The sequence below is a fragment of the Lepus europaeus genome, chromosome 9 (genome assembly GCF_033115175.1).
Source record: "Lepus europaeus isolate LE1 chromosome 9, mLepTim1.pri, whole genome shotgun sequence".
NCBI classification, from domain to species: Eukaryota; Metazoa; Chordata; class Mammalia; order Lagomorpha; family Leporidae; genus Lepus; species Lepus europaeus.
Genome location: NC_084835.1, coordinates 70,155,049 through 70,179,790, shown reverse-complemented (window position 1 = coordinate 70,179,790; position 24,742 = coordinate 70,155,049). Strand labels below are relative to the sequence as shown.

At 46.7% G+C, this 24,742-nt stretch overlaps 1 protein-coding gene and 1 long non-coding RNA gene across 2 annotated transcripts in view; both read right to left on the bottom strand.

Annotated features, from left to right (window-relative positions):
- The window catches only part of LOC133766573 (uncharacterized), a 73,064-nt gene that overhangs the window by 3,606 nt on the left and 44,716 nt on the right, over positions 1-24,742 (bottom strand). The window lies entirely within an intron of this gene.
- On the bottom strand, positions 12,851-14,202 carry LOC133766572 (small ribosomal subunit protein mS29-like). Its single transcript, XM_062200238.1, is given in 3 exon segments — positions 12,851-13,316; positions 13,318-13,377; positions 13,379-14,202. Coding segments are annotated over 3 exon segments (1,203 nt in total). The 5' UTR covers positions 14,158-14,202; the 3' UTR covers positions 12,851-12,952.

Below are 24,742 nucleotides of genomic sequence, written 5' to 3'. Positions count from 1 at the left end.
GGAGCCACCACCCCCCAGGCACCTCGAAATTCCACAAAACGCCTGAACAAGCTGATGTGATGCATTTCTGCGTTGCTGACCAGCATTAGTGATGTCATTTACACACTGCTATGGTCTGAATATGATTTGTCCCCCCATGGGGTTCCTGAACTAGAAGCTTGGTCCCAGGGAGACAGTGTGCAGGTGATGGGATCTTGAAGAGGTGGGGCCTGACACGCTGGGCTGACAAGGGTGCTCGGGTTCCTCCAATGCCTGGCCATGATTTGGACCTCGAGGACTATAACAAGAGGGGCAGGCTCTTTGTTCTCTAAACAAATGACTGCCTAACAAAGATAGTTCTCCAATGAATTGGTTTACTGCAATGCACACACAAGCAGAATAAGCAAAATGAGAAAAAGAGATATATGAAAATACAGGGGAAATGGGTAAAAGTAAATTACTAGGGCGCCGAGTGCTAATAATGAACCAAACACAGTGCACCCAAGGAGGAAATTGTGCAAATGGTCCCTTCAAAGGGAGACAGTCCCTTCAAAGTGCCCTTGAACAGGTGCAGACTGCTGTCAGGTCGGCAGCAATGACGTAAGGGACTTCTCACTCCCGCAGTCAGTGCCTTTTCAGAGCAAGTTCTAGCAAAGGATGGAGTCACAGTGAGACGTGACTCAAACAGCAGTGGGAAGGCACTGGTATCTGGCGTCCCAGAAGGTGAATTATCTCAGCTTCCAGATACCAACCTTGCAGGGAAAAGCCCTGGTCTCCCACCACCCCATCTGTATATTGGCATACAACTCTCCATGTGGGTGTCAGTCAGGCACTCGGCTCAGCGACAGCCCGTGGTACAAGACGTTCAAAACACAGTTAGTGTAGTCAAAGCATCATCCCGTTGATCCTAAATAGTCAGTCTGGAGATTCCTCAGTAACCTGAATATAACTCTACCATACAACCCAGCCATCCCACTCCTTGGAATTTACCCAAAGGAAATTAAATTGGCAAACAAAAAAGCTGTCTGCACCTTAATGTTTATTACAGCTCAATTCACAATAGCTAAGACCTAGAATCAACCCAAATGCCCATCAACAGTAGACTGGATAAAGAAATTATGGGACATGTACTCTATAGAATACTATACAGCAGTCAAAAACAATGAAACCCGGTCATTTGCAACAAAATGGAGGAATCTGGAAAACATCACACTGAGTGAATTAAGCCAGCCCCAAAGAGACAAATATCATATGTTCTCCCTGATCGGTGACAACTAACCAACCACAAAAAAGGAAACCTGTTGAAGTGAAAGGGACACTATGAGAAACAGTGACTTGATCAGCCCTTGTCCTGACTGTTGATGTACAATGTAATACTTTATCCCTTTTAGTATTTTTTTTGTTCTAGTTAATACTATTGAACTCTGTAATCAACACACACTTATTCTTAGGTATTGAAATTTAACTGAAAAGTGATCCCTGTTAAATATAAGAGTGGGAATAAGAGAGGGAGGAGATGTACAATTTGGGATATGCTCAATTGGACTTGCCCCAAATGGTGGAGTTAGAAATGTGCCAGGGGATTCCAACACAATCCCATCAAGGTGGCATGTACCAATGCCATCTCACTAGTCCAAGTGATCAATTTCAGTTCACAATTGATCACACTGATAGGCCTAAGAGTCAAAGAGATCACACAAACAAGACTAGTGTCTGCGAATACTAACTGATAGAATAAAAAAGGGAGAGAACGATCTAACATAGGAAGCGGGATACACAGCAGACTCACAGAATGGCAGATGTCCTAAATAGCACTCTGGCCTCAGAATCAGCCCTTAAGGCATTCAGATCTGGCTGAAGAGCTCATGAGAGTATTTTAGGCATGGAAAGCCAAGACACTCTGGCAAAAAAAAAAAAAAAAATGACCTAAATGAAAGATCTCTGCGAGTGAGATCCCAGTGGAAAGAAAGAGGCCATCAAAGAAGGAGGTACCTTTCTCTGAAGGGAGGAGAGAACTTCCACTTTGACTATGACCTTGTCTAAGTAAGATTGAAGTCAGCGAACTCAAGAGGCTTCCATAGCCTTGGAAACTCATGACTAGAGCCTAGGGAGATTTCTGATGCCATAAACAAGAGTGTCAAATTGTTAAGTCAACAACAGGAGTCACTGTGTACTTACTCCTCATGTGGGATCTCTGTCCTTAATGTGTTGTCCAATGTGAATTAATGCTATAACTAGTACTGAAACAGTATTTTACACTTTATGTTCTGTGTGGGTGCAAACTGATGAAATCTTTACTTAATATATACTAAATCGATCTTCTGTATATAAAGATAATTGAAAATGGATCTTGATGTGAATGGAATGGGAGAAGGAGCAGGAGATGGGAGGGGTGTGGGTGGGAAGGAAGTTATGGGGGGGAAAAGCCATTGTAATCCATAAACTGTACTTTGGAAAATTATATTTACTAAATAAAAGGTAAAAAAAAAAAAGCATCATCCCGTTGATCCTAAATAAAGCACCCATTTACTTAGATTCTCAAGAATCACAACACAGCACAGCACGCCTTTCAACCAGCTAGGGGAAGGTGGCTGGGGCCCCAGGGCTCTACCTACAGGAGAGGATTAATGCTGGTCTCTCAGGGGTGTGGGTGAGCTCAAGAGGGGAGGTTGGCCCCTCCCCATCCCCTGCTTCCCGGCTCACTCTAAGGCCCCCTCTGCCAGCAGCCAGCTCTCTTTCCACTTCTCCAGCCACCAGAATCTTTATACATTGCCCAACGTCAAGCATTACGTTATAGCCACACAACAGACTAAGACAGAGTGTATGCACGTCAGTGTACGTACCCGGAGTTCCACAGCCATTGCCAGGGTACAACATCAAAGCACTGCTTCACCCAAAAGAAACCTCACATCCTCAGACAGCCACGCCCCATTTCCTCTGTGCCCTCAGCCCTCTGCAACAACGGATCCATTCCCATCTCCACAGCTCTGCCTGGCCTGCATATTTCACACATGTCGGTCCTCCATAGCTTCAGATGGCTCAGCAGCAGATTCAACCACCCACGAGCAGAAAATACCTGAAAAACGATTATGCCTTATCCTGAATCTTTGTCGACTTTTTTTCTCATTATTCTTCCTTAAATGATACAGTGTAACAACTACTAGCAGAACATTTGCATTGTATCAGTTACCACCGGTAATCTGGAGTTGATTTAAAGTACATGAGAGGATGAGAGGGCCGGAAATGTGGCGTAGCCGGTCAAGCCTCCACCTGCAGTGCCAGCATCTCATATGGATGCTGGTTTGAGTTCTGGCTGCTCCACTTCTGATCCAGGTCTCTGCTATGGCTGGGAAAGCAGCAGAAGATGGCCCAAAACCTTGGGCCCCTGCACCCACGTGGGAGACCTGGAAGAAGCTCCTGGCTCCTGGCTTCGGATTGGCACAGCTCCGACCACTGCGGCCAATTGGGGAGTGAACCAGCGGATGAAAGACCTCTCTCTCTCTCTCTCTCTCTCTCTCTCTCTCTCTCCTCTCTCTCTTTGTAACTCTGACTTTCAAATAAATAAATCTTTAAAAAATAATAAAGTACATGAAAGGATTATGTAGGTCATACACAAACATGATGCCATTTTACATAAAGGATTTGCTCATTTCTGATCACCTACACGTATCAAAGAATGACTGAAAGTAGAAGCACACCGTAAGTGGTCTCTGTGATTGACTTCTTCCACGGAGCATGATGTCTGTGGGAGATTTCCAGGCACGGGCATATCGGGCCTGTGTACTCATCTGGTCTGGCCCCGCCAGGACAGCCACAGGCAGGACGAGAAATCCAATAAGTCCATACGTTGGTAATTTTGCACAGGCCATAGATGATGCTCTAAGTATCCAAACAGGTTTTGGAAGACAAATGGTTCCCCACCCTAGCATGGTAATATAACAGTTTATATTTGCTCTTTTTTTTCTTTTTTTTTAAAAAGATTTATTTTATTTATTTGAAAGTCAGAGTTACAGAGAGAGGTAGACAGAGAGAGGTCTTCCATCCGCTGATTCACTCCCCAGATGGCCACAACGGCCAGAGCTGTGCCGATCCAAGGCCAGGAGCTAGGAGCCTCCTCCGGGTCTCCCACATGGGTGCAGGGGCCCAAGGACCTGGGCCATCTTCTACTGCTATCCCAGGCCATAGCAGAGAGCTGGATTCGAAGTGGAGCAGCCAGGACTCGAACCGGAGCCCATATGGTATGCCAGGGCTTTAGGCCAGGGCTTTAACCCTCTGCACCACAGTGCCAGCCCCAATATAACAGTTTAACAAGGAAGCTTAGGGGCAGGCACTGTGGCACAGCAGGTTAAAGCTCTGTCCTGAAGCGCCGGCATCCCATGTGGGCACCGGTTCTAGTCCCAGCTGCTCCTCTTCCCATCCAGCTCTCTGCTATGGCCTGGGATAGCAGTAGAAGATGGCCCAGGTCCTTGGGCCCCTGCACCCACGTGGGAGACCCAGAGGAGGCTCCTGGTTCCTGGCTTCAGCTTGGCGCAGCTCCAGCCATTGCAGCCATCTAGGGAGTGAACCAGCGGATGGAAGTCCTCTCTCTCTGTCTCTCTCTCTCTCTCTGTGACTCTGTCCTTCAAATGAATAAAATAAATCTTTAAAAACAAAAAAGGAAGCTTAGAGTATGGCAGACAAAACAGCATGAAAGGTGTTAGCTTATCAAAATGGTGTTGGAAATAGGCATTTTTATTCGTTTGTCCGCCTCACAACTTTCCCCGAGAACCTCCCACACCCAGGGCCATGGAAGGGTAAAAAGAGGGGGCGGATTCATCTCTGCCTTCAGGAGTTCGGGCTGATAAAGGCAACAGGCGGGCACGGTCCTCAGATGCCAGGGTCTGACTCGACCCTCAGCACACGGAACGTCACAGGGGGTGAAGCTCATGGTAAATTTCCAGCTCACTGCAGAAGCCACCAGCAGTCTCTCAGACTTGTTTCTTGTAGGAAAGAATGTTCACCAATACCACCTTGCTTTCAGTTGTATGAGAGCAGTTCAAGAAGTACACGGAAAATGGAATTCAAAGTCTCTGTTGATGCACAAAAATTTGAAACTGATGTCCAGTTTTTTCATAATATGAACACTTTGCTACCCTCCAATTGCTTTGCGCCCAAATAAACTTATCTTTTAACTCTGTTCTTCCGTGAACTTTTTGAAGTACTCTTGTGTGGAGCTTGATGAGTTTTTTTGCTTGTTTATTTTTTGGTTTTGGTTTTCAATGGGATGGGGCTGTTTTGAGGAATGTCGCATGTCAGGAGCTTGCAGGAGAGAACTGGCTCATAAGTCAAGGAGGAGAGAGCTGGGGGAGGGCAGGCCTCACGCTGGGGCTGGTACCGCCTGCCTTGACATCAGCCCCGCTGATCTCATGCATGTGACGTGCTCATGGCCGTGTGCTCCAAGCCTGGAGGAATTTCACTGCGCTTGAACAATTCTTCATGCACTCAGAGGTCAGCATTTGAATATCGAAAACACTTCTGATTCAGACAGGCTGAGGGGTGATGAGACGCAAAGGTGTCTGTCAGCAGGAGCGAACCTGCATGTGGGAACGCTGCGATGTCTCCCTGCAGTCACAGAAGGGCAAGTTCAAGACTCCTTGAAGCTCAGAGGTGTCTATCACATCAGCTGAGAGAGCAGGTGAGTAACGAAGCATGTGCCACAAATGGGATATGCATGGTGTTTCCAAACATTCCTTGGGGATAAGCAAGGTTCTTGCTCAAGATTCTCAGACAGCGGGGCCCCAGGATTTCAAACCCCGGTCATGGAGCAAGGCCAGCAGCTCGGCCCAGGACCAGCCCCTCCCGCAGCCCACAGCCTGGGCCTCACGTTCCAGCTGCCACCTTGGAGCAGACCTATCAGAGCCTCTTGGGAGCCCCCCAGTGCCTCCCCGACCTGGCTCACTGATCTGAAATTCCACCTTAGAAATTTATATCCTTCCTCCAAAGCGAATACTCCCGGGAGAAGAAGCCCAGCTTTTATCAGCCATTTACACCTCAGTGCAAATGTGTTTATCAGAGCCTTTGCCAAGGAGTAGTTATTGGAAGAGAGGAGGTGAAAGGAACCAAGTACGAGAAATGAGAAATGCCGGAGGATGCAGAGAACGGTTCCCAAAGCCACAAAAGACTAGCTGAAGAAGACGAGGTGCACCAGACAGCCTTGGCCTATCCCAGGAGTGCCGGCTGGAGAGGACACGCCGCTGACCCTCACTTGCTGGGATCCAGGTAGGGGACGGAGAGTGCAAGACAATCACCGTGATGCAGGGGCTGGGGAACAGAGCCGTGTCTCTGGGCGCACAGAGCAGGCATCCATCAGGGCGTGCACACTGCTCTCTAGTCTCTCAAGGGAGGGAGAGCAGCCCTTGCGGAGTGGACCTGTGCTGCCCAAACAAAGCAAGAGGAGAAAAGAGCTGCCATCCCCCACACATCCTCAGGAGTGCCTTGCTTGGTGGTAGGACTCCACCAAGAACCTTAAGTCTATTGAATCACACACAGACTGCATTTAAAGAAAGGGAGTAGTGTTTGTCTAATCAGATCTGCTCCTGCACCCTGGGAGGACAGAGGTCATGACCCGAGACTCCCACTGAGCTACTGTCTCAGGTCCATCAGCGAGGTGACCCCCAAACCTGGCGAGGCCAGGGATTTCTTGTTTGCAGAACCTGAGGATTTCACAACACTCGCCCGCGATTACAGCTCAGAGCTGTCTGGTTCTCTGTGGGGCCAGGGCACCCTAAAAGAAGTTATTTTAGAATGCATTAATTGACTTCCAAAGTCTTCTTGGCTTCCTGCAGTTGCTGTTATTCCTGAGAATCATAACGGAGAGCCAGGGCTGTGTGAAGAGCCAACAGTACCCAGAGCCAGAGTCGGTCTAGCTGACTCACTACAAGCCCACAGACCTCAATTCAGCCAAGGCGTGCAGACTGGTCATTAATGGTGAGCTCAGGACATTTAACATCATCCCTAGAGAGGAACAAGGACACCTCAACAAGTTCACAGAAAATGGAATTAAAACAGAAGTTTATTTTGGTGCACAAAAAAAATTGGAATACATGCAATGAGACTTCAAAATTTTATGAAAAATGCGTATTATGTAAAATCTATGCATAGATTTCAAAATGTGCTTGCACCAAAATAAGCCTATCTTTTAACTCCATTTTCTATAAGCTTTCTAAAGTATCCTCATATCCTCGGGGCAGCATGTGGCGCAGTGGTAAAGCCACCACCAGCAGTGCCGGCATCCCACATGGGCACTGGTTCAAAACCCAGCTGCTCCACTTCCAATCCAGCTCCCTGCTATGGCCTGGGAAAGTAGTAGAAGATGGCCCAAGTCCTTGGGCCCCTGCACCAGCCCAGGAGACCGGAAAAAGCTCCTGGCTCCTGGCTTCGGATCGGTGCAGCTCCAGCCATTGCAGCCAATTGGGGAGTGAACCAGCAGATGGAAGACCTCTCTCTCTCTGCCTCTCCTTCTTTCTCTGTGTAACTCTGACTTTCAAATAAATAAATCTTTAAAACAAAAAATAAAATAAAATAAAGTATCCTCACATCCTCATATCTTTACTTTGTTTTATTTTTAGTTTTTTAATTTTGGCTTACAAATATCTTTTTTTAACAAGGCCAGAATTTTTTTTAAAGATGTATTTATTTATTTGAAAGGCAGAGTTACAAAGAGGCAGAGGGAGAGAGAGAGAGGTCTTCCATCTACTGGTTCACTCCCCAATTGGCTGCAATGGCTGGAGCTGCACCGATCTGAAGCCAGGAACCAGGAGTTTCTTCTGGGTCTCCTGGGCTGGTGCAGGGGCCCAAGCACTTGGACCATCTCCCACTGCTTTCCCAGACCATAGCAGAGAGCTGGATCAGAAGTGGAGCAGCCAGGTCTCAAACTAGCACCCATATGGGATGCCAGCACTGCAGGCAGAGGCTTTACCTGCTACGCCACAGCACCAGCCTATATCTTTACTTTTAAGATACAGGTGATAGTTCTTTTGCAAAATGTGTGTGTGCAAAGTGCCATGTCCAAGGAGTGGGAGTAAGACAGATACATCATGCTCTCCAACAAGTGTGCCTGCTGAGAACGCTGCTGAAAGCTGTAGAAGAGGAAGCTCCACTTGTCTTCGATTGGTCTCACAGTAACGTATTCTTCTGTAGCAGAAGAGAAGGAAGACGCCTACCTCGGGAGCTACAGTGTTAAAGATCCTCCTTGTGAGTGAGTGAGTGATGAACTGTGAAGCCATCATAAAAAGCACTTCATATGGCTTTAGTTACTACAGGAGCCAAACTGGTCTCAGACTCACGCAGTTCTACCTTGCCCATCTTTCCCGATGTAGCCCGGAGCCCATGACATTGGAAGGATTCCTTTTTTCCCTCCCACTACAGCACTTTAAAACAAAACAACAGACCCCCACCTACCCACCCATCCCGCGGAGATTCAGATTTTATCTTTTTCTGGAGGACTGGTTCTGAAACGATTTTAAAAATGTGTTTGCAGCATCTGAAAGTTTCCTACCTCCCACACATACGCTCTGAAGTTTGAAAGAACACATCATTTCTAGTTTGATGTATCTCCAAAACTGAGAACACAATGCAAGGGAGTGGATGTCTTATTTCACTCCACAGTGCAGGCACAGTTCTGCCTTAGACATGGTTTTAGCATAAAGTAAATTGTATTTCCAGGATCGCTGCCAAACATAACAATACAAATAATGATGACCAAAAACAGGAAAATGCAAGTGAACCAGAAGTGATGATGTTTCATAAAGAAACCCCATAAATGTCCTCAATATGCTTTGGTTTTACTTGCAGATCAATTAATTAAACCAAGCTGGCAAAAACCCCAGCATCGAAAACTGTACTAGGAGAGAGCTCAATAGAAATCCAATAGGGATACAAATAATTCCTTAATGCAAATGATGAGTTGCATCTCAGCAATCAATGATTTTCAAAGTGGAGCTCAGGAGAGTCTACTCGCTCTCTATCTCTATCTCTATCTCTATCTCTATCTCTATCTCTATCTCTCTGTCTCTTGCTTTCTTTCTCTCTCTGTATTGGCTCAATAGTAACAATTTTCCTAAATCTCTAAGCTACTCCACTTCTAGATTATTAGAATTTCTAGCGAGTTATCATCATATCAGCATGAAATCGGTCACAGGGCATCACTCTGCATTAGCGTCAGCATGTTCCCAGGCTGTTAGAAAATTTCCTTGCATAGAACTCCAAACACTACTGGAAGAGAGCTAAAATATCCATGTTACTGATAAGGAAACTTAAGTTCTGAAGAGTGAACTATTCAAGTTCAACAGGTTCGGGGTTTTTAAAATATGATTTATGTATTTATTTGACAGGCAGAGTAACAGAGAGAGGGAGAGACGGAGGGAGATTTTCCATCCGCTATTCGCTCCCAAGATGGCCTTAAAGGCCAGGGCTGGGCCAGACTGAAGCCTGAAGCCTGGAGTTCTTTCAGGGTCTCCCACATGGGTGCAGGGGCTCAGGCACCCGGGCCTTCACCCACTGCCTTCGCAGGAGCAGTAGCAGGGAGTTGGTTCAGAAGCAGGGCAGCCGGGGCTCGAAACCAGTGCTGATCTGGGATGCCAGCATCGCAGGCGGCAGCTTAACCTGCTGTGCCACAATGCCAGCCCCCAAACACAGGATTTGGAAGTGGGAAAAGGGAACACAGAAACTCTACAGGAGCACTACCACCCTGTGCCCACTTGACAGCACTCGGGAAACTGAGCGGAAGGGATGGCTTAGCGACAAACTGCTCGAGCGCTCTGGGCTGTGTTCCTCCCACGGCAAGGCTGCTCCGAGGCAGAGCCGTCAGCATAACATCCTCACAGCGGCGAGGTTTGCCAAAATGAGGGAGCCCTATAATACGGCACTAAATAACACTAAATTAAAATTGGCCTTTCTACCTCATTGCAGTAAAACACATAGAACATAAAAATCATCATTTTATGACTCGGGGGCTTCTAGAACATTCTCAACACTGTGCCAACAGCACTTCTCTTGGAATCTTTCAGAACACGAAAAAGAAAACTCCTTATTTTAGTGCGTGTATATCTTTCACAACTCTTACATTTGATGATCTCTCTGCAAGGAAGAAAAAGAAAGTAAGCTTAGAGCCTGCAGCAAACAAGCACCCAGCTAGACTCTGATAAAATAGACTTCGTTTTGGTTTTTCTGTTGGGATGTTTTGTCTTTGTTTTTATTTGACCCAAATTTCTATTGTTAAAGTAAAAAATAAAATGCTTCTCCAATATTTCAGTAAGATGGTAAATTCACTTAAGGAAAGGTTTTAGGTAAGAGTGGTATACATGGCGTGGTGATGCAGCCAACACAAAGGAGGCACGCGACTGGTTGAAGCCCCTCTCTGGGCACTAGAAGGAGCAGACAGGGAGGAATGGAACGGCCACTCCTGTCAACGTCAGTTAAGCTTCCCCGGGCTGGGGCAAGGACTTGGGAGGCAGAGGCTGGTAGCATGTGCCAGCATGTGGCTGGTCCTGACCCTTCTTTCCTGTTGGCAGTCCCTGGCCCATCCTGCCTCCTTGGATGGAGACAGAAAAAAAACCCTGCTTTGGGGCAGTAGCAGCCCCACCCTCCTGCTGTCTCCCCCCCCCCCCCCGCACCCCGGGATGTACAGCGACCAACCACAAGGGCTGTGTCCTCCTTAAGGGGAGAGCAAGAGCAGGCAGCAGGCAGGAAGCTCAGAGACAGGTTGGGGAGCCTGGCTGGCGGACTCCACCGAGCAGCTGCGGGCCGTGTTCAGGGGCGCTGCTAGAAGCAGGAGGTGAGGAGGGTGAGGCCAGGGACCTGGGACGGGCATTTGGATGGAGTGCTTGCCCCTGAGGCCCCGGGCTTGCAGAGGAAGGCTGTAGCGCGGCCGTGTGGGAGTGGACGTGTGTGATGAGCTGTCTCCCCGCCGACAGGTCTGCTCCCAGGCCCGTCTCTGCAGAACGGAGCCTGCATGCCTCCAACGTGAGGCTCCGCTGCTGCCCGATCCTTCCCCGCCTACAAATCTGTTTCTAATGAGTCACCATTTGTAAATGGAACTCCCATCCCAGGCTCTTCATTAGTAAGAGGTTATCAAGAAGAAAAATGGGGCACCCATCTGGAGATAAAAATCCCTGATGTCTAACAGATTGTCAGGAAGATTTCCAGCCCTGTGGATCTGAAGACAATGCATGCACTCACACACTCACACACACACACTCACACACACACTCACACACACTCACACACACTACTCCTGCCCAGAGCAGTCATTCATTTTATATGTTCAGCCTAAATGAGACCACAGGAAAGACAAAGCTTCTCCTCTTAGACAACATAGCCATCATTTTAGACATTTAAGACATTGAAGCCATCTCTCCTATACAAATTGGTACAGCTCCACGTATTGCAATGCTGTCCCTAATGTTAACAAGACCAGAGGAACCCGGCTCTAAGAGGTTTTGATCCATAGAGTTCACATTTTCCTCCAGGTTCTGCCATGTTTCTTTGTTTTCTTCCGGGTAAAATTTGTCTCAAGAGTTGATCCTTGTGCCCTTGTCCACCTCCTCACCTCCCACACTCCACCGGGCCCCCATCCTCACCACACCAGTGATCCCACATCGCCAAACCCAATCATTGCCTCTCTGTCCTCAGCTGGCTTTCTCGGCAGCATTTGACATGACTGAACTCTCTCACTTAAAGCACTTTCTTATCTCGGCTTCTGTAACACAAAACCGTTCTGCTTTCTGTCCGACCTCACGGGTCACTCCTCGATCTCCTGCCCCCCCATGCTACTTCTCGAGCAGGAGAGCCAGGGAGCAGCCATGAGTTCTTCCCTCTGCCCTGCAAACGGTCCTCCCTGGTCGATCCAGCAGGTCCCAGATGATCAGACACCATCCAGAGACCGTGGACTCTGAGATGACACCTCTCACCCTGATCCCACCCCTGAATCCTGGACTCAGATATGCAACCATCCACTTGATACCTCCAATTGTGTTTATAATGCTCATTCCAAATTTAACTTGTCCTAAACTGAACTTTGATTTTTCTCCCCCATATTTCTTCCTTTCTCTTCCTCTTCTCAACCATGGTATCAACAGTGGCTGCGACAAAACCATTTCTCCCAAGGACCATGACCTTCGGGCTGCTCTTCCTGCTTCTGCTCCCCTAATCAAAACTCTCCCAGGGCTTCACATCTCAAAACCAAATTCAAGTCCTGATCTTAGCCTAGGATTTGCCAACCCGGCTGCCTCTCTGTGACCTCGTCTCCTCCAACTTCCTCTTCCTTCCCCACAGTCCCCACCACGATGCCCAGGCCTGCTCCTCCAACACGCCACACGCATGTTCCCACTTCCTGGCCTCTGCGCTCACTGTTCCTCTTCCTGGGGTGCCCTCGCCCTGTGGCCGACTTCTTCCTCAAACACCACTCCCCTCGTGCATCACCTCCATTAAAGAGGATTGCCCTGATGGTCTAATCTAAAACTGGCCATCCGCGTCCCTCCTGATCCATCACGATGCATTACTTCACTTGTGAGCACTCCCATACCTAACACAACATGCTGTTCCTTCATTCTCTGTCTCTCCCTGCTAGGGTGGAAGTTCCTAGACAGCAGTGGCTGCATCTGTTTTGTCTCCTCAGTCCCCAGACGCTAGGGGAGAACCTGGAACATAGTACATGCTGAATCAATATTTGTTGACTTATTAATAGGTGTTTATTCTTTTCTTTTTCTTTTTTTTTTTTTTTTGAGGAAGATATTTAATGTCTTTAATTTCTTTAGGACAAGATTCATGATTATCTCAAATGTGAAAACCAGTCAATAATCCGATGTTCGTTTTATTGCTACGTATTCACAGTCACTTCCAAGCCCACTTCCGGGGAGGTCTGGGGCCAGCGGCAATCGTGCCCAGCCCATCCGTGCCGTGGGCCAGCCGTCGTCCCGGCGCGCTGTGACTGGGCTCAGAGGTAGGCACACAGCCACTCCAGCTGCCCAGGGTTTGCGCTGCTTAGGAACAGCAGCTCCTTCCTCCCGTCCCCCGTGTGAGCTTTCTCATGTTGAAGCCAACTGTTCTCCAAATAATACTGAATGCAACTTTCAAATTCCTTTGGGTTATAGTTGGAAACCAAGATGGGAACAAAGGGGTCCAAGGCGTCAAATCCTTCCTTTCCCAGCAACTCCTGGGGCAGATAGGCATTCCGGGGCTTAAAGAGAGACCCAGTCTGGCTCAAAGTCGACACAATGGCACCTCCATGCCAGTCATTTTTCATCATTTTCCGCAGGTTGTGAATAAGGGCCAGTTCTTCTGGGGTAACCGGGCTTTTCCTTTTTCAGTGTGGTCCCGCCCCAGAGAGCACTGACGCCGTCCACTGCTACCAGGAGATGAGAGACCCAGTGAGCTCTGCTGCCGCAGCTCTTGCAGCACAATTGCAACCGCATCCGTGGCATTCTTCACACGCGCGATGCCCTGTTCAACCACTTCTCCCAGAGGACTGCCTTTCTCGATGCTTTCTCTCTTATTCCAGAGATACTTCTCTTGAACTTTTATCTGGCTCAGGAAACGTTCATTTGTAGTTTTGAAATTCTTCAGCCAAGTTGAAGCCTCTGAAGGCTGATCGAAGCGCTGTCTGTTGTAGGTGGACTGCAAAAGATCTGGGCAATTTTTCACCCAAAGATGAGCATCTGGAATATGCACTATCAGCCGGTCTTGTTTTGCACAGAAATGAATAACATGGCAAAGACTGAGCGTTTTTCCTGTTCCCTTCTCTCCATACAGAAGATATCGTACAGTGGGGTGAGCAAAATTGGTGTTTTTCAGGTAATGCAGAAGCTCCAGAGCTGGTTTCCTTACCATCAAGCAAGCGTCACCAAATGTATTCACCTGCTTCACAAAGCAAGGCGGCAGACCGTGGGAGTCCTGGAGAGGAACACGGTAATGCTGACCCTCGCGCTGCTCCCCATGCTTGGCCGGATCTCTCTCATTGGTGCAGGAAACCACTCTAGGACTCTCAACTGGAACCTGGTTATCTAGGTGAGCAGCAATGCTTTGCAGTGCCTGGGTCCCCATGTGCAAAATATGTCCAGGTCCCACCTTTTGGACCATGGAGGCAAGTCTTGTTATTTCTTTCAGCATTGTCCTTGTACTCCATGAACTGAGGACCAGCATGCCTCCTGCGGGGACCGGCACACACCGTCAGCCACCACCGGCTCCAAAGCGCCAGTCCCGCAACTGCTATTCTTTTCCCTACTCTCATGTGTGATCCATCTGAAAAAAATCATCCTTTCATCTCAATCCTAAATACATCCGGTTCTGTCCTACATGAAGCCACCATGCTACCTTGGCAGGACCACTGCTTGCCTCCTGACTGGCCTCCTTGCTTTCTCTCTAATGCCCCTACTCGGGAGAGGCTGATTAGCAGGTGCCACATTAAGTTCGATAAGCAGAAGGTCTGGTTCTCCTTCACAAACAGTATAATGACTTTGGTAAACAATAATGAGTATTTCACAGTAGCTAAAAGGATGTTGGGTACTCTCATCACAAAGAAATGATAAATGTTGGAGGTGATAAAAATGCTAATTCCCCTGATCTGACCATCCCACAGTGTATCCGTCACACTACACCCACGATTGCATACACTTATTATGCGTTGGCTAAAATTCTAACTTAATTTTTTAAGTAATGCAAAAGTCTTAAGCAAAATAGCAGCCAAAAGAAAAATTCGTTCTCCAGAGAGCTTCAGTGACTTAAAACACAAGTCAAGCCCCTTGTCTGAAACCCATGAGTGGTTCCCAAAGCTCTCTTTCAATAAAGCACACACTTTTTAAAAGGAAAAAAAAAAAAGATTTTTAAAAATTTATTTGAAAGGCAGAGTGACAGAGAGAGAGGAGGAGACAGATGGAGAAAGAGATCTTCCATCAAATGGCTACATCACCCAGAGCTAGACCTCCCTAAAGCCAGGAGCCAAGAACTCTATCCAGGTCTCCCACATGGCTACAGAGGCCCAAGTGCCTGAACCATCATCCATTGCTTTCCCAGGCACATCAGCAGGGAGCTGGATCAGAAGTGGAGCAGCCAACACTTGAACTAGTACTCTGATATGTGATGCCAGGCAGTGGCTTACCCAACCCCATCACAATGCCAGCCCTTAAAGTGCAAACTTTTAAGGCTGTTCTAAAGGCCAAGAGGGCAGTGGTCTCACAACCTCTCGCAGCTCACGACCTCTCCTCCTTGTCCCCTGAGCTGCAGCCACATTCTTCTCTGATGCCTTCAACACCCCAAATTTGCTCCTGCCTCAATGGTTTTGCAGATCCTGTGGCTTCAGGACAGACAGCTCTTCCCCAGATAACCACAAGATTGACACCTACCCAAGTGTTAACTAAAATGTCACCTTCCCAAGGAAGACCCCCTTGGTCACTCACCTAAGTCAGGTCCCCGCGCAGTCACTCTCTGTCACACTATTGTACTACATTTTCCTCACAGCACATACGCACATACTTTTAATTCCTGTGCATATTTTAACTTGCTATCCTCAGTAAAATATTCTACCTTCTTCCCCATTATATTCCCAGTACGCTGTATAAATATTGGCATTGTTATTGTTTGAACATGCATAGTAATTCATCAACTATTTACTACATTGGATTAAATTTGGTAGCTTCTAAATTTTTGTTGACAGTATTTTTTTTCTTAATAAAACTATTCTAAATCTTGGGAAGATTTAAAGATCTCATTGTTTATATCAGTCAAGATGATTAACAGCAGCAAGCAACAGCAGAAATCCAGAGGTTTGAGCCAATATGAGCACATCTTGCCCTTACTGCACTGTCCAGTGAAGGTGTTAGGCAGGTAGCATTTCTTTCTTTTTTTTTTTTTAACAAGTCTTTGTTTTTTTTTTATTTTTTATTTCATAAATGTGAATTTACAAAGTGCAACTTTTGTATTGTTGTGGCTTCCCCCCCTAACCTCCCTCCCTCCCGTGGCCCTCCCCTCTCCCTCTCCCATCCCACTATTTATCGAGTTTCACTTTCAATTACCTTCATATACTGAAGATCAATTTAGTATATACTGAGCAAGGATTTCAATAGGCTGCATTCACACAACCGCACAAGGTATAGGGTATTGTTCGACTAGTAGTGTTTTTAAGTTTCATAGTAAAACACATTAAGGACAGAGATCCTACGTGGGGAGCATGTACCCAGTGACTCCCGTTGTTGATTTAACAATTGGCATTCTTATTTGTGACGTCAGCAATCACCTGAGACTCTTGCTATGAGCTGTCTAGGCTATGGAAGTCCCTTGAGTTCACTGACTCTGAACTTGTTTAGTCAAGGCCGTGTCACAGTGGAGGTTCCTTCCTCCCTTCAGAGCAAGGCGCCTCTCTCCTTGATGGCCTGTTCCTTCTGCTGGGGTCTTGTTCACCAGGGTCTTTCATTTAGATTGTTTTTTGCCATCGTGTCATGGCTTTCCATGCCTGTGAGACTCTCATGGACCTTTTTGCCAGAGGCAGGTAGCATTTCACACAATGATTCCCAGACATGGGCTCCTTCCATCCATGGCCCTGCCATGCCCTGGCTTCAAGTCTTGCACTGGGAGTTCTGCACCTGCCTATTACACAGACCAAGGGAAAGAGCAAGCCCAGATCTCCACAGAAATTGTGCAGGTCAGGTCCCAAAGTGGAAGATTCCACTTCTCCCCACATCCCATGGGCCAGAATGCGCCATATGGCCCCAACTTAACTGCCGGGAAGGCTAGGGCTACTGAAGAGGCAGCTCCAGACCTGATAAGTATCGACCCCATCCCTGCTACACTGCTTTATGATCTGCAGAGAACACTGTGACTTCCAGGCATCCATCACCTGCACAGGTTTGAGCATCACCTTTAAGGTATCTGGAGTTTATGGAAAGTGATGAGTCAACTCCATCAGTCAAGGACAACCCCAACGTAGTAGGTTCTGGACCTGTCAGAGCAGATGACCACACAACTCTGCTGCAACAGTCCTAACACCCTCAGCAGGCACCTTCCTGTGTCTCAACATGTGCAGGCACGCATAATTCCAGCCGTAACATCAGTGCAGTCTTCAGTTTGCCAGCTTCAGCCTCTGAATTTATTGCAAGGCCTGGTTTCTCACTGGACAAATTAATTTTGAGAGCCACAGTTTTAAGATGTTACTGATGGTTTCTGCCTTTTAGCTCTTTTCAGCCTATTTTTTTTTTTTTGTCCAGCTATAGATGATCTAGTCCAAAGTCAAAGGAAACAATCTACATAAATCCATTAATAGCTCAGCTAAGGTGGAAGCAAGTTCAAAAAATGGGGTGTATCCTGACTCTAAAGGGCTGGATTTGAATACCTTGAGATTCGTTGTAAATCTAAGCCAGTGAAGGTAGGTGGCAGGTCCCACTAGGGAAATCTCTCCTACTTTCTTGGTTTAATCTCATTCACCTTGGACTTAGTCTTTGATCTCCATCTCATCATTGTTTCACTCAAATAATTAATGGAAATTACAAGGTCATAAAGATAAGAAACAAAAGTGTATTTCACAACAACATAGAATTTCATGGATGAAAGGAAAATATCCAGGAGTGAATGTTTGGCACGGCTTGACATAAGATAGGAATGGGGACACCCACATCCCCTATCAGAAAGCCTGGGTTCCAGGCCTGGCTTCATTTCTGCTTGCAGCTTCCTTCTAACACATATCCTGGGAAGCGGCAGGCAATGCCGCAAGTACGTGGGTTCCTGCCACACACATGGGAGACCCAGACTGAGTTCTAGGCTCCTGGCTTCAGCCTGGCCCAACCCGGGATATTTCATGTATTTGGGGAATGAATTGGTGAATGGCAGGTCTTGGTCCCTCTCTCTCTCTCTCTCTCCTTCTTCTTTCAAATAAATTAAATAAATAAATACATTTAATTAAATATCCAGGGGCCAGTGCTGTGGTGTAGTGGGTTAAGCTGCCTCCTGCAGTGCCAGCATCCCATGTGGGTGCCAGTTCAAGACCCGGCTGTTCCACTTCCAATCCAGCTCTCTGCTATGGCCTGGGAGGGCAGTAGAGGATGGCCCAAGTCCTTGAGCCCCTGCACCAAAGTGGGAGACCTGGAAGAGAATCCTGGCTCCTGGCTTCAGATCCGCATAGCTCTGGCCACTACGGTCAACTGGGGAGTGAACCAGTGGATGGAAGACCTCTCTCTCTCTCTCTCTCTCTCTCTCTCTCTCTGCCTCTCCTTCCCTCTCTGTGTAACTCTGAATCTCAAATAAATAAATAAATCTTTAAAAAAAATAAATATCCAAATATCCAGACTCCAATCCCACACCAAGAGCAAGTATGGAGGCATATTGGAGAAAAGTACATGAAATAAATGTATAGAATCTTTCAAGTTTCCAAAAAATTGAAGTACTAAACTACATCCAGGTAAATACATGAAGGGACAGAAAACAGATAAAATAGCTGGGGAGAGAAATGAATAAACTGCCCAAAAACCTTAAAGCAACTTTTAATTCATTTGAAGTCATTTTGCAAGTAAGGACCCTAGTCAGAAGTATAACTATTTATTATGTAATAACTATTTATTGCATATTTATTATGTAATCACTATTTATTACATATTTATTACGTAATAACTATTTATTACGACTTATGAAAGATATCATGGGATGGGCTGGAGCAGAGAGTCTTCAGGGTATTGAAGGATGGCACCATGTGATTAGCGAGAGTGAGGTGTGCATGAGGATCACAGCATGAATGCAGAAATAAAGACAGAAACACGCAAGGGAAGAGGAGAGCACGTGATGGAAGAAAAGCCTGCTCAGTGGCGTGCTCTGTGAATGGAAGAGGACAATACCATCTATTGAGCAAGGCTCTCGTTGTGAGCCGGCACCCTGGGTCCGTTCTGTGTTACCATAACAGAGGACCGCAGACTGGGCGATGTACAATGAGCAGAAATTTGTTGGCTCACGGTTCCGGAAGCTGAGTCCAGCACTCCGCAAGGCCTTGTTGCTGCGTCTCACGTGGCAGAAGGACACGGTGAGGGCAAGCAAGAGGAAGCAAACCCACTCCTGTGACAGCAGCATGGATCACTCACGACGCCGGGGCGCCCCCGACCCCAGTACCTCCCCGCAGCACAGCCTTAAAGAGCAAGTTCCCAATACGTGAACTTTGGGAGACACATTCAAAGCATAGCACTGGCTGAGGAGTCCAAACTTGAAGTAATCCGAGATCAGGAGATAGCGCAGGGTCTTAATCAAAGGAGAGAGATGGTGAAAGCCATGATGACTTTGGCGGCCCTCCGCGAGAGAAGCTGGAAGTGAGGAGACCAGTTAAGAGGCTGCTGCAGTCATGTCTACGGGACGTGATAGGGACTTGGCTCTGAGAGGTGACAGCTCGAGCTGCGAGCCAGAGATCACTTCAAGGGACTCTGCCGAGGATGGAAAGATGCTGGTGGGTGACTGGGTACAGGTGGGAAGGAGAGGAAGGCGTGAACAAAAACCCTGGGGACCGGAACAGGGGTGGTGGCACTGAGCCTGAGAGGAACTTCCGAAGTATATGGTACAATTTTTTTCAGGTTAACGTTGGTAATATCTATTCTGAGTTAGTCATATGCGGAATATTTAATTTCTAATTCTGAGACACATGGTTAGAATTAAGGCTCATAGTCTTGCTGGCTTTAGTTTCATCTAACTTTGAAATTTACAAGGTTGAGGGGGGGTTGAGCATACACATCACAATATTATATAGCTGCCAGGTCATGTTTTAATCTTTAGCAGAATAGCAGAACAATGCTACATGTAATCAAAACATATTTTACAAGGAGAGGCAATCAGAACTCCAGACCCAAATGGTTCTTGACTGTGCATAGCTGGTATACCACAGCTAATTGATCTTCTAAATATCAAGTGAACCTTTCACCCGACATGTTCTGTTCTTTCTTATAGTGACTTCTATGTAGCAAATGGAAAGAGGTCCACCTGATGTCAAAATCCCAATAAAAAATAGATACTCAATCCAGAGGAAGGTAGACACCAGGGAAGATGTATCCTAAAACCTAGTGCAAAAGCGAGGCATGCAAATTTCGGGAGGAGAGCAATGTCTGTTAGTGGGATGAATGTAAACATGAAGACCTGCCAGGAGTAAGCAGGAAAGGCAGAAGACGGAGCAAAGCCACCCCACCGTGAATGGAGAGTTTAGGACAGAGAGCGCCGTAGCAAACAGAAGTAACCAGGAGATCGCAGAATTAGACAGGCGTGATTAGCGCAAAATAAAACTAATCAGGTCTTTAGCCGAGAGACTTTGGCCTTTGACATTGCCGAAAGCACAGATTTTTCTCAGATTTTTGAACTTCCTGTATAGTAGCAAAGTGCACCCTGAATAAAGACAGCACAATTCTGCTAACACAATGGCGAGAAGGAAAGAGCCACTGGGAATGAAGTAAGTTCTTCATCAGAAGAATTACGTTCAGGATCTCTGCCAGGTGTCCCCAGTGGCAAGCCTGGATCATAGATGGGATTGCAGAAGGAAGAACTTTGCAGAAGGAAGAACTTTGAAATTTATTTGACATTGAGGTATGTATCAGAGACTTCTAATTGATCTCCAATAACTAGTCTTCTTGTCTGGCTCATGTAAAAATTCCCAAAAGTTAGCAGGACCCCTAGCTGCCTGAAACAAAACCTCTATTTCCCAGCCTCCTTTGCAGCTGAGGGAGAGCAGTATCACTAAGTGTTGGTCTGTGGGCTGTCAGGGGGAGTAATGAGTGCATTTTCAGGGGTCACGGCCTGTTCTTTTTTTTTTTTTTAAAGATTTGTTTATTTATTTATTTGAGAGGTAGAGTTATAGACAGTGAGATGTAGAGACAGAGAGAAAGGTCTTCTGTCCATTGGTTCACTCTCTAGTGGCTGCAACAGCCGGAGCTGGGCCGATCCAAAGCCAGGAGCCAGGTGTTTCTTCCAGGTCTCCCATGCGGGTGCAGGGGCCCAAGGACTTGGGCCATCTTCTACTGCTATCCCAGGCCACAGCAGAGAGCTGGATTGGAAGTGAGTAGCTGGAACTATAACCGGCGCCTATATGGGATGCTGGCACTGCAGGCGGAGGATTAACCCACTGTACCACGTTGCCAGCCCCGTGGCCTGTTCTTGGGTCTGAGCCCTTCCTGCTTAGTGAGATACGCATGCCGGCTGAGGCTGGAGAAGCCATCTCGGATCACCAAGTGAAAAGCACATGTTGAAGATGGCGACGCAAGGATAAAGGAGCCTGGTCGGGACGATGAGGGAGCCACCACACCAACTGCAGGCCACGTTTACTCGAAAGTGAGACAGGGTCCTTCTTGTTCTCCACAAGTCCCTGACAACTGCTTACCTGTCTTTAGGGCAGTTAAGACCTGCAGAGACGGGGAGTGGGGGGGGTTTCAACCCAGCGGTGTGACCATGCTTGCCTTGGAAAGCAGAAACTTCTTTCAGAGTAAACATGGGGGTATTTCCAGAAGTCCACACAAAATGAATTGCACGATAAACTGATTTTGGTGTCAGAAATTTTTGAAATGCAGGTGCAGCTTTTTCACAACACAACATTTTTTTTTTTCATGAACTTTTTGAAGACTCCTCATAAGCTTAGATTTCAAACAGTTTTGGCACCCAAATGAATTTGTCATGGAGTTCCGTTTCTCTCAAACATCTTGACGTGCTCTTGTCCTCAGATAGGGTCTGACGGGTCTGAATAGACATCAGTTTTGATTGACAGTGAGAAAAACAGGAAAAGGGTAAACACCTAACCAGACAACAGATAAGGTAGGGTTTGGGACGGGGAGACCGAATTACATGGCACCTTGTATGCTGAGACACACACATTAGGAGAGAGAGATCAGTCAGTTGAGCTGGAAGTGAGGGTGAAACAGCCGTGGTTCATCAGCAAGGGATTATAAGCTGCCGGCTCCAGACATGGCAGAGGGTGGAGGGTGCGGCCCAGAACGCAGGGACATTGTGAGGAACAAAACCAACAGCAACCTTAGAGCACCCTTGCAGAGCTAAGAAAATTCTGTGGAATTTTTCCAGGGAGCGTTTTCACCGTTAGCTCATGGATAGATGGCAACAGTGTCACTATGCACCAAGTGTCAAGGAAAATGGAACTACAAGAGGACTTCAAAAACCTAGGAAAAAATAGAAGTGAAGGTAAGTTTATTGTGATTGAGAGAGATTCATAAAGTTCGTGGAAAACACATATTATGCAAAAAATGTTCATGAAAGGTTAAAGATCTTTAAAGATCCCAGAAACTCAAGGGAGGTAGAAAAACGGCGGCCCTGGTTCTGTCACAGACGTGGAGGACATCAGGCTGAGAAGGTGGGGAGGCCCATTCTGGCAGCCAAACAAGCAACTGCTCTTTAGGGCTCACAAGCAAAGGGAGTATCGCGGTCTTGGCTCCGCGATAAGAGTTATGCAGAAGGCGTTTCACAGTAACCACTATGGAACAGAGGTTGCAACATAATTTAGTTCCAGATTCTGGCAGAAAACTCAAAAACTCCATTATGCAGTTACCCAACTATTAAAAAGGAACTGTGACTAACCCACAAGCAGTAAATTGGAAGCAACAATTCAAAAAAAAAAAAAAAAAAGAATTACACGGAATCAAATAAAGAGAAATTAATTGAGAAAGCCGGGTTATTACTTCAACAGGATTAGAAAACCAGGAAAAGCATTTGTCAAGAATAGAACAGGATCTGATTCTTTAAAAAGCAAAACTTATGTGACGACTAACAGTTGAAGACAAACAAAAATCATCTTTATTTTAGGAGGACCACTTTCTCTTTCTTTAATGTAAAGATTGGCCAAGTGAGACACACAGGAATGAGAAGGCACAGAGTTCGAAAGGCGGGGATAGAGCAGAGCCAGGGGAAGCCAAGAGAAAGCCTTCTGGGAACTTTTACCAGTAGTGAGAATGTGACACTCAGGAGGAGATCTCCGGAACCCCTTTGGGCAAGGAGCGAAAGCTGTGGTAGAACGAGGAAGGAAAAGACATACACCAATTAAAGACTTTAGGGGAATTCTGCTTCCAAATTCAGTTTGGATCTACACTGATTGGAGCTATGAGAATGTGCTACAGGTGACTGGTACCAGCATACTTCAAAAAGCTCATGAAAACATGGAATTAAAAGAGAAGTTTATTTTAGTGCAAAAATTTTTTTTTCAAATCCATACATGGTGTTTTCATAATATGCATTTTACTTGAATGCGTTGAAGACCTCTGGAATAAAATCATGACAGCAAGTTAAGCAACACTTGTGACGCTGGTGTCCCATATCAGAATGCCAGTTTGAGTCCCAGCTGCTCCACTCCCAATCCAGAGTTCCCACTAACACTCCTGGGAAGGCAGTAGATGATGTCCCAAGTGCTTGGGCCCCTGCCACCCATGAGAGAGACCCAGGCATAGTTCCTGGCTCCTAACGTGGGCCTGGCCCAGACCTGGCTTTTGAGGCCCTTTGGAGAGTGAACCAGCAGATGGAAGATCTTTCTGTGTGTCCCTCCCTCTGTGTGTTGCTCTGCCTTTCAAATAAATAAATAAGAAAAATAATAGAGGTTGTGAGAGCCTGAGAGCAGCTACCGAAGAGCTCTGAGGGAAACTCTTAGCTGAAATGTGTAATAGCCACAATCCACACTAACTCTCAGATTGCCCAGTAAGAGTCTCCTCCACAGAAAAACCTTCAAGAAAGTGTGCAGACTAAGCCTGAGCTTCACTTACAGACGAGGTAAACCAGCAGAAGATAAAGTTAGACAGAAATTCTCGTTTCTAAAATGTGGCAAAATGAGGAAAATCGTGCTAACATAATCTAATATTTTAGGAGAAAAATAAACATGCAGGCGAGGGAAATTAGTAGACACAATTATGTCGATCTCAAAGTTCTTTTTATGAGTACCTGAAATTTAACTGGGCTTGTTTTGAAAAAACACTAATCTGACTCAAGCCTTACACAATAATGCAACTTCTCTTCATGATTTATCTTTTTTCTTTTTGAAGATTTATTTATTTATTTATTTGAAAGGCAGAGTGACAAGGAGAGAAGGAAACACAGAGAGAACGAGAAAGATCTTCCATCTGGTTCACTCCCCAGATGGCAACAACAACCAGCACTGGGCCAAGCCAAAGCCAGAAGCCAGGAGCTCTGCCTGCGTCTCCCACGTGGGCGCAGGGGTGCAAGTCCTGCCTTCCTAGGTTTGTCATCAGGGAACTGGATCAGAAGTGGACCAGTCAGGACTGGAACCAGTGCTCCAATATGGATGCCAGTGTCACCAGCAGCAGCTTAACCTACTGAACTACAACCAGGCCCCCTTGAAGATTTCTTGAGGACACACGGGAAAGATACTGCATCGCACACTAACATTTGCTGGTCATCTGTCTGCTCAGAGTTCGTCTCCCTGACGCTGTCTTTGATACCATCCTCAACACCGCCTCCCCGCCTCTGTGGGCTGCCCACTGGGCTCCTCGTACCCTCGCCCTCCCCAGAAGTCCTGGTCAGCTGCACACTCCCTAGCCCACCCCCCAGCACCAACCCAGACCTCAATGGCATTCAGCAAGCGCCATCACCTTCACCTGGCCCACACCTTAGCCAATGGCAGCTCTTCACGTGCTCTTGGGGAAAACCCAATTTCCTCCAGGACTGTGAAGTAGAAAACCTTCCAGAAAAAAATCAAAACCTTGCTCTGTCTTTGCACACATGGGGAAAAATGATAGTGATAACAACAGCCAATGCTTTTATAGCATTTCCTGATATC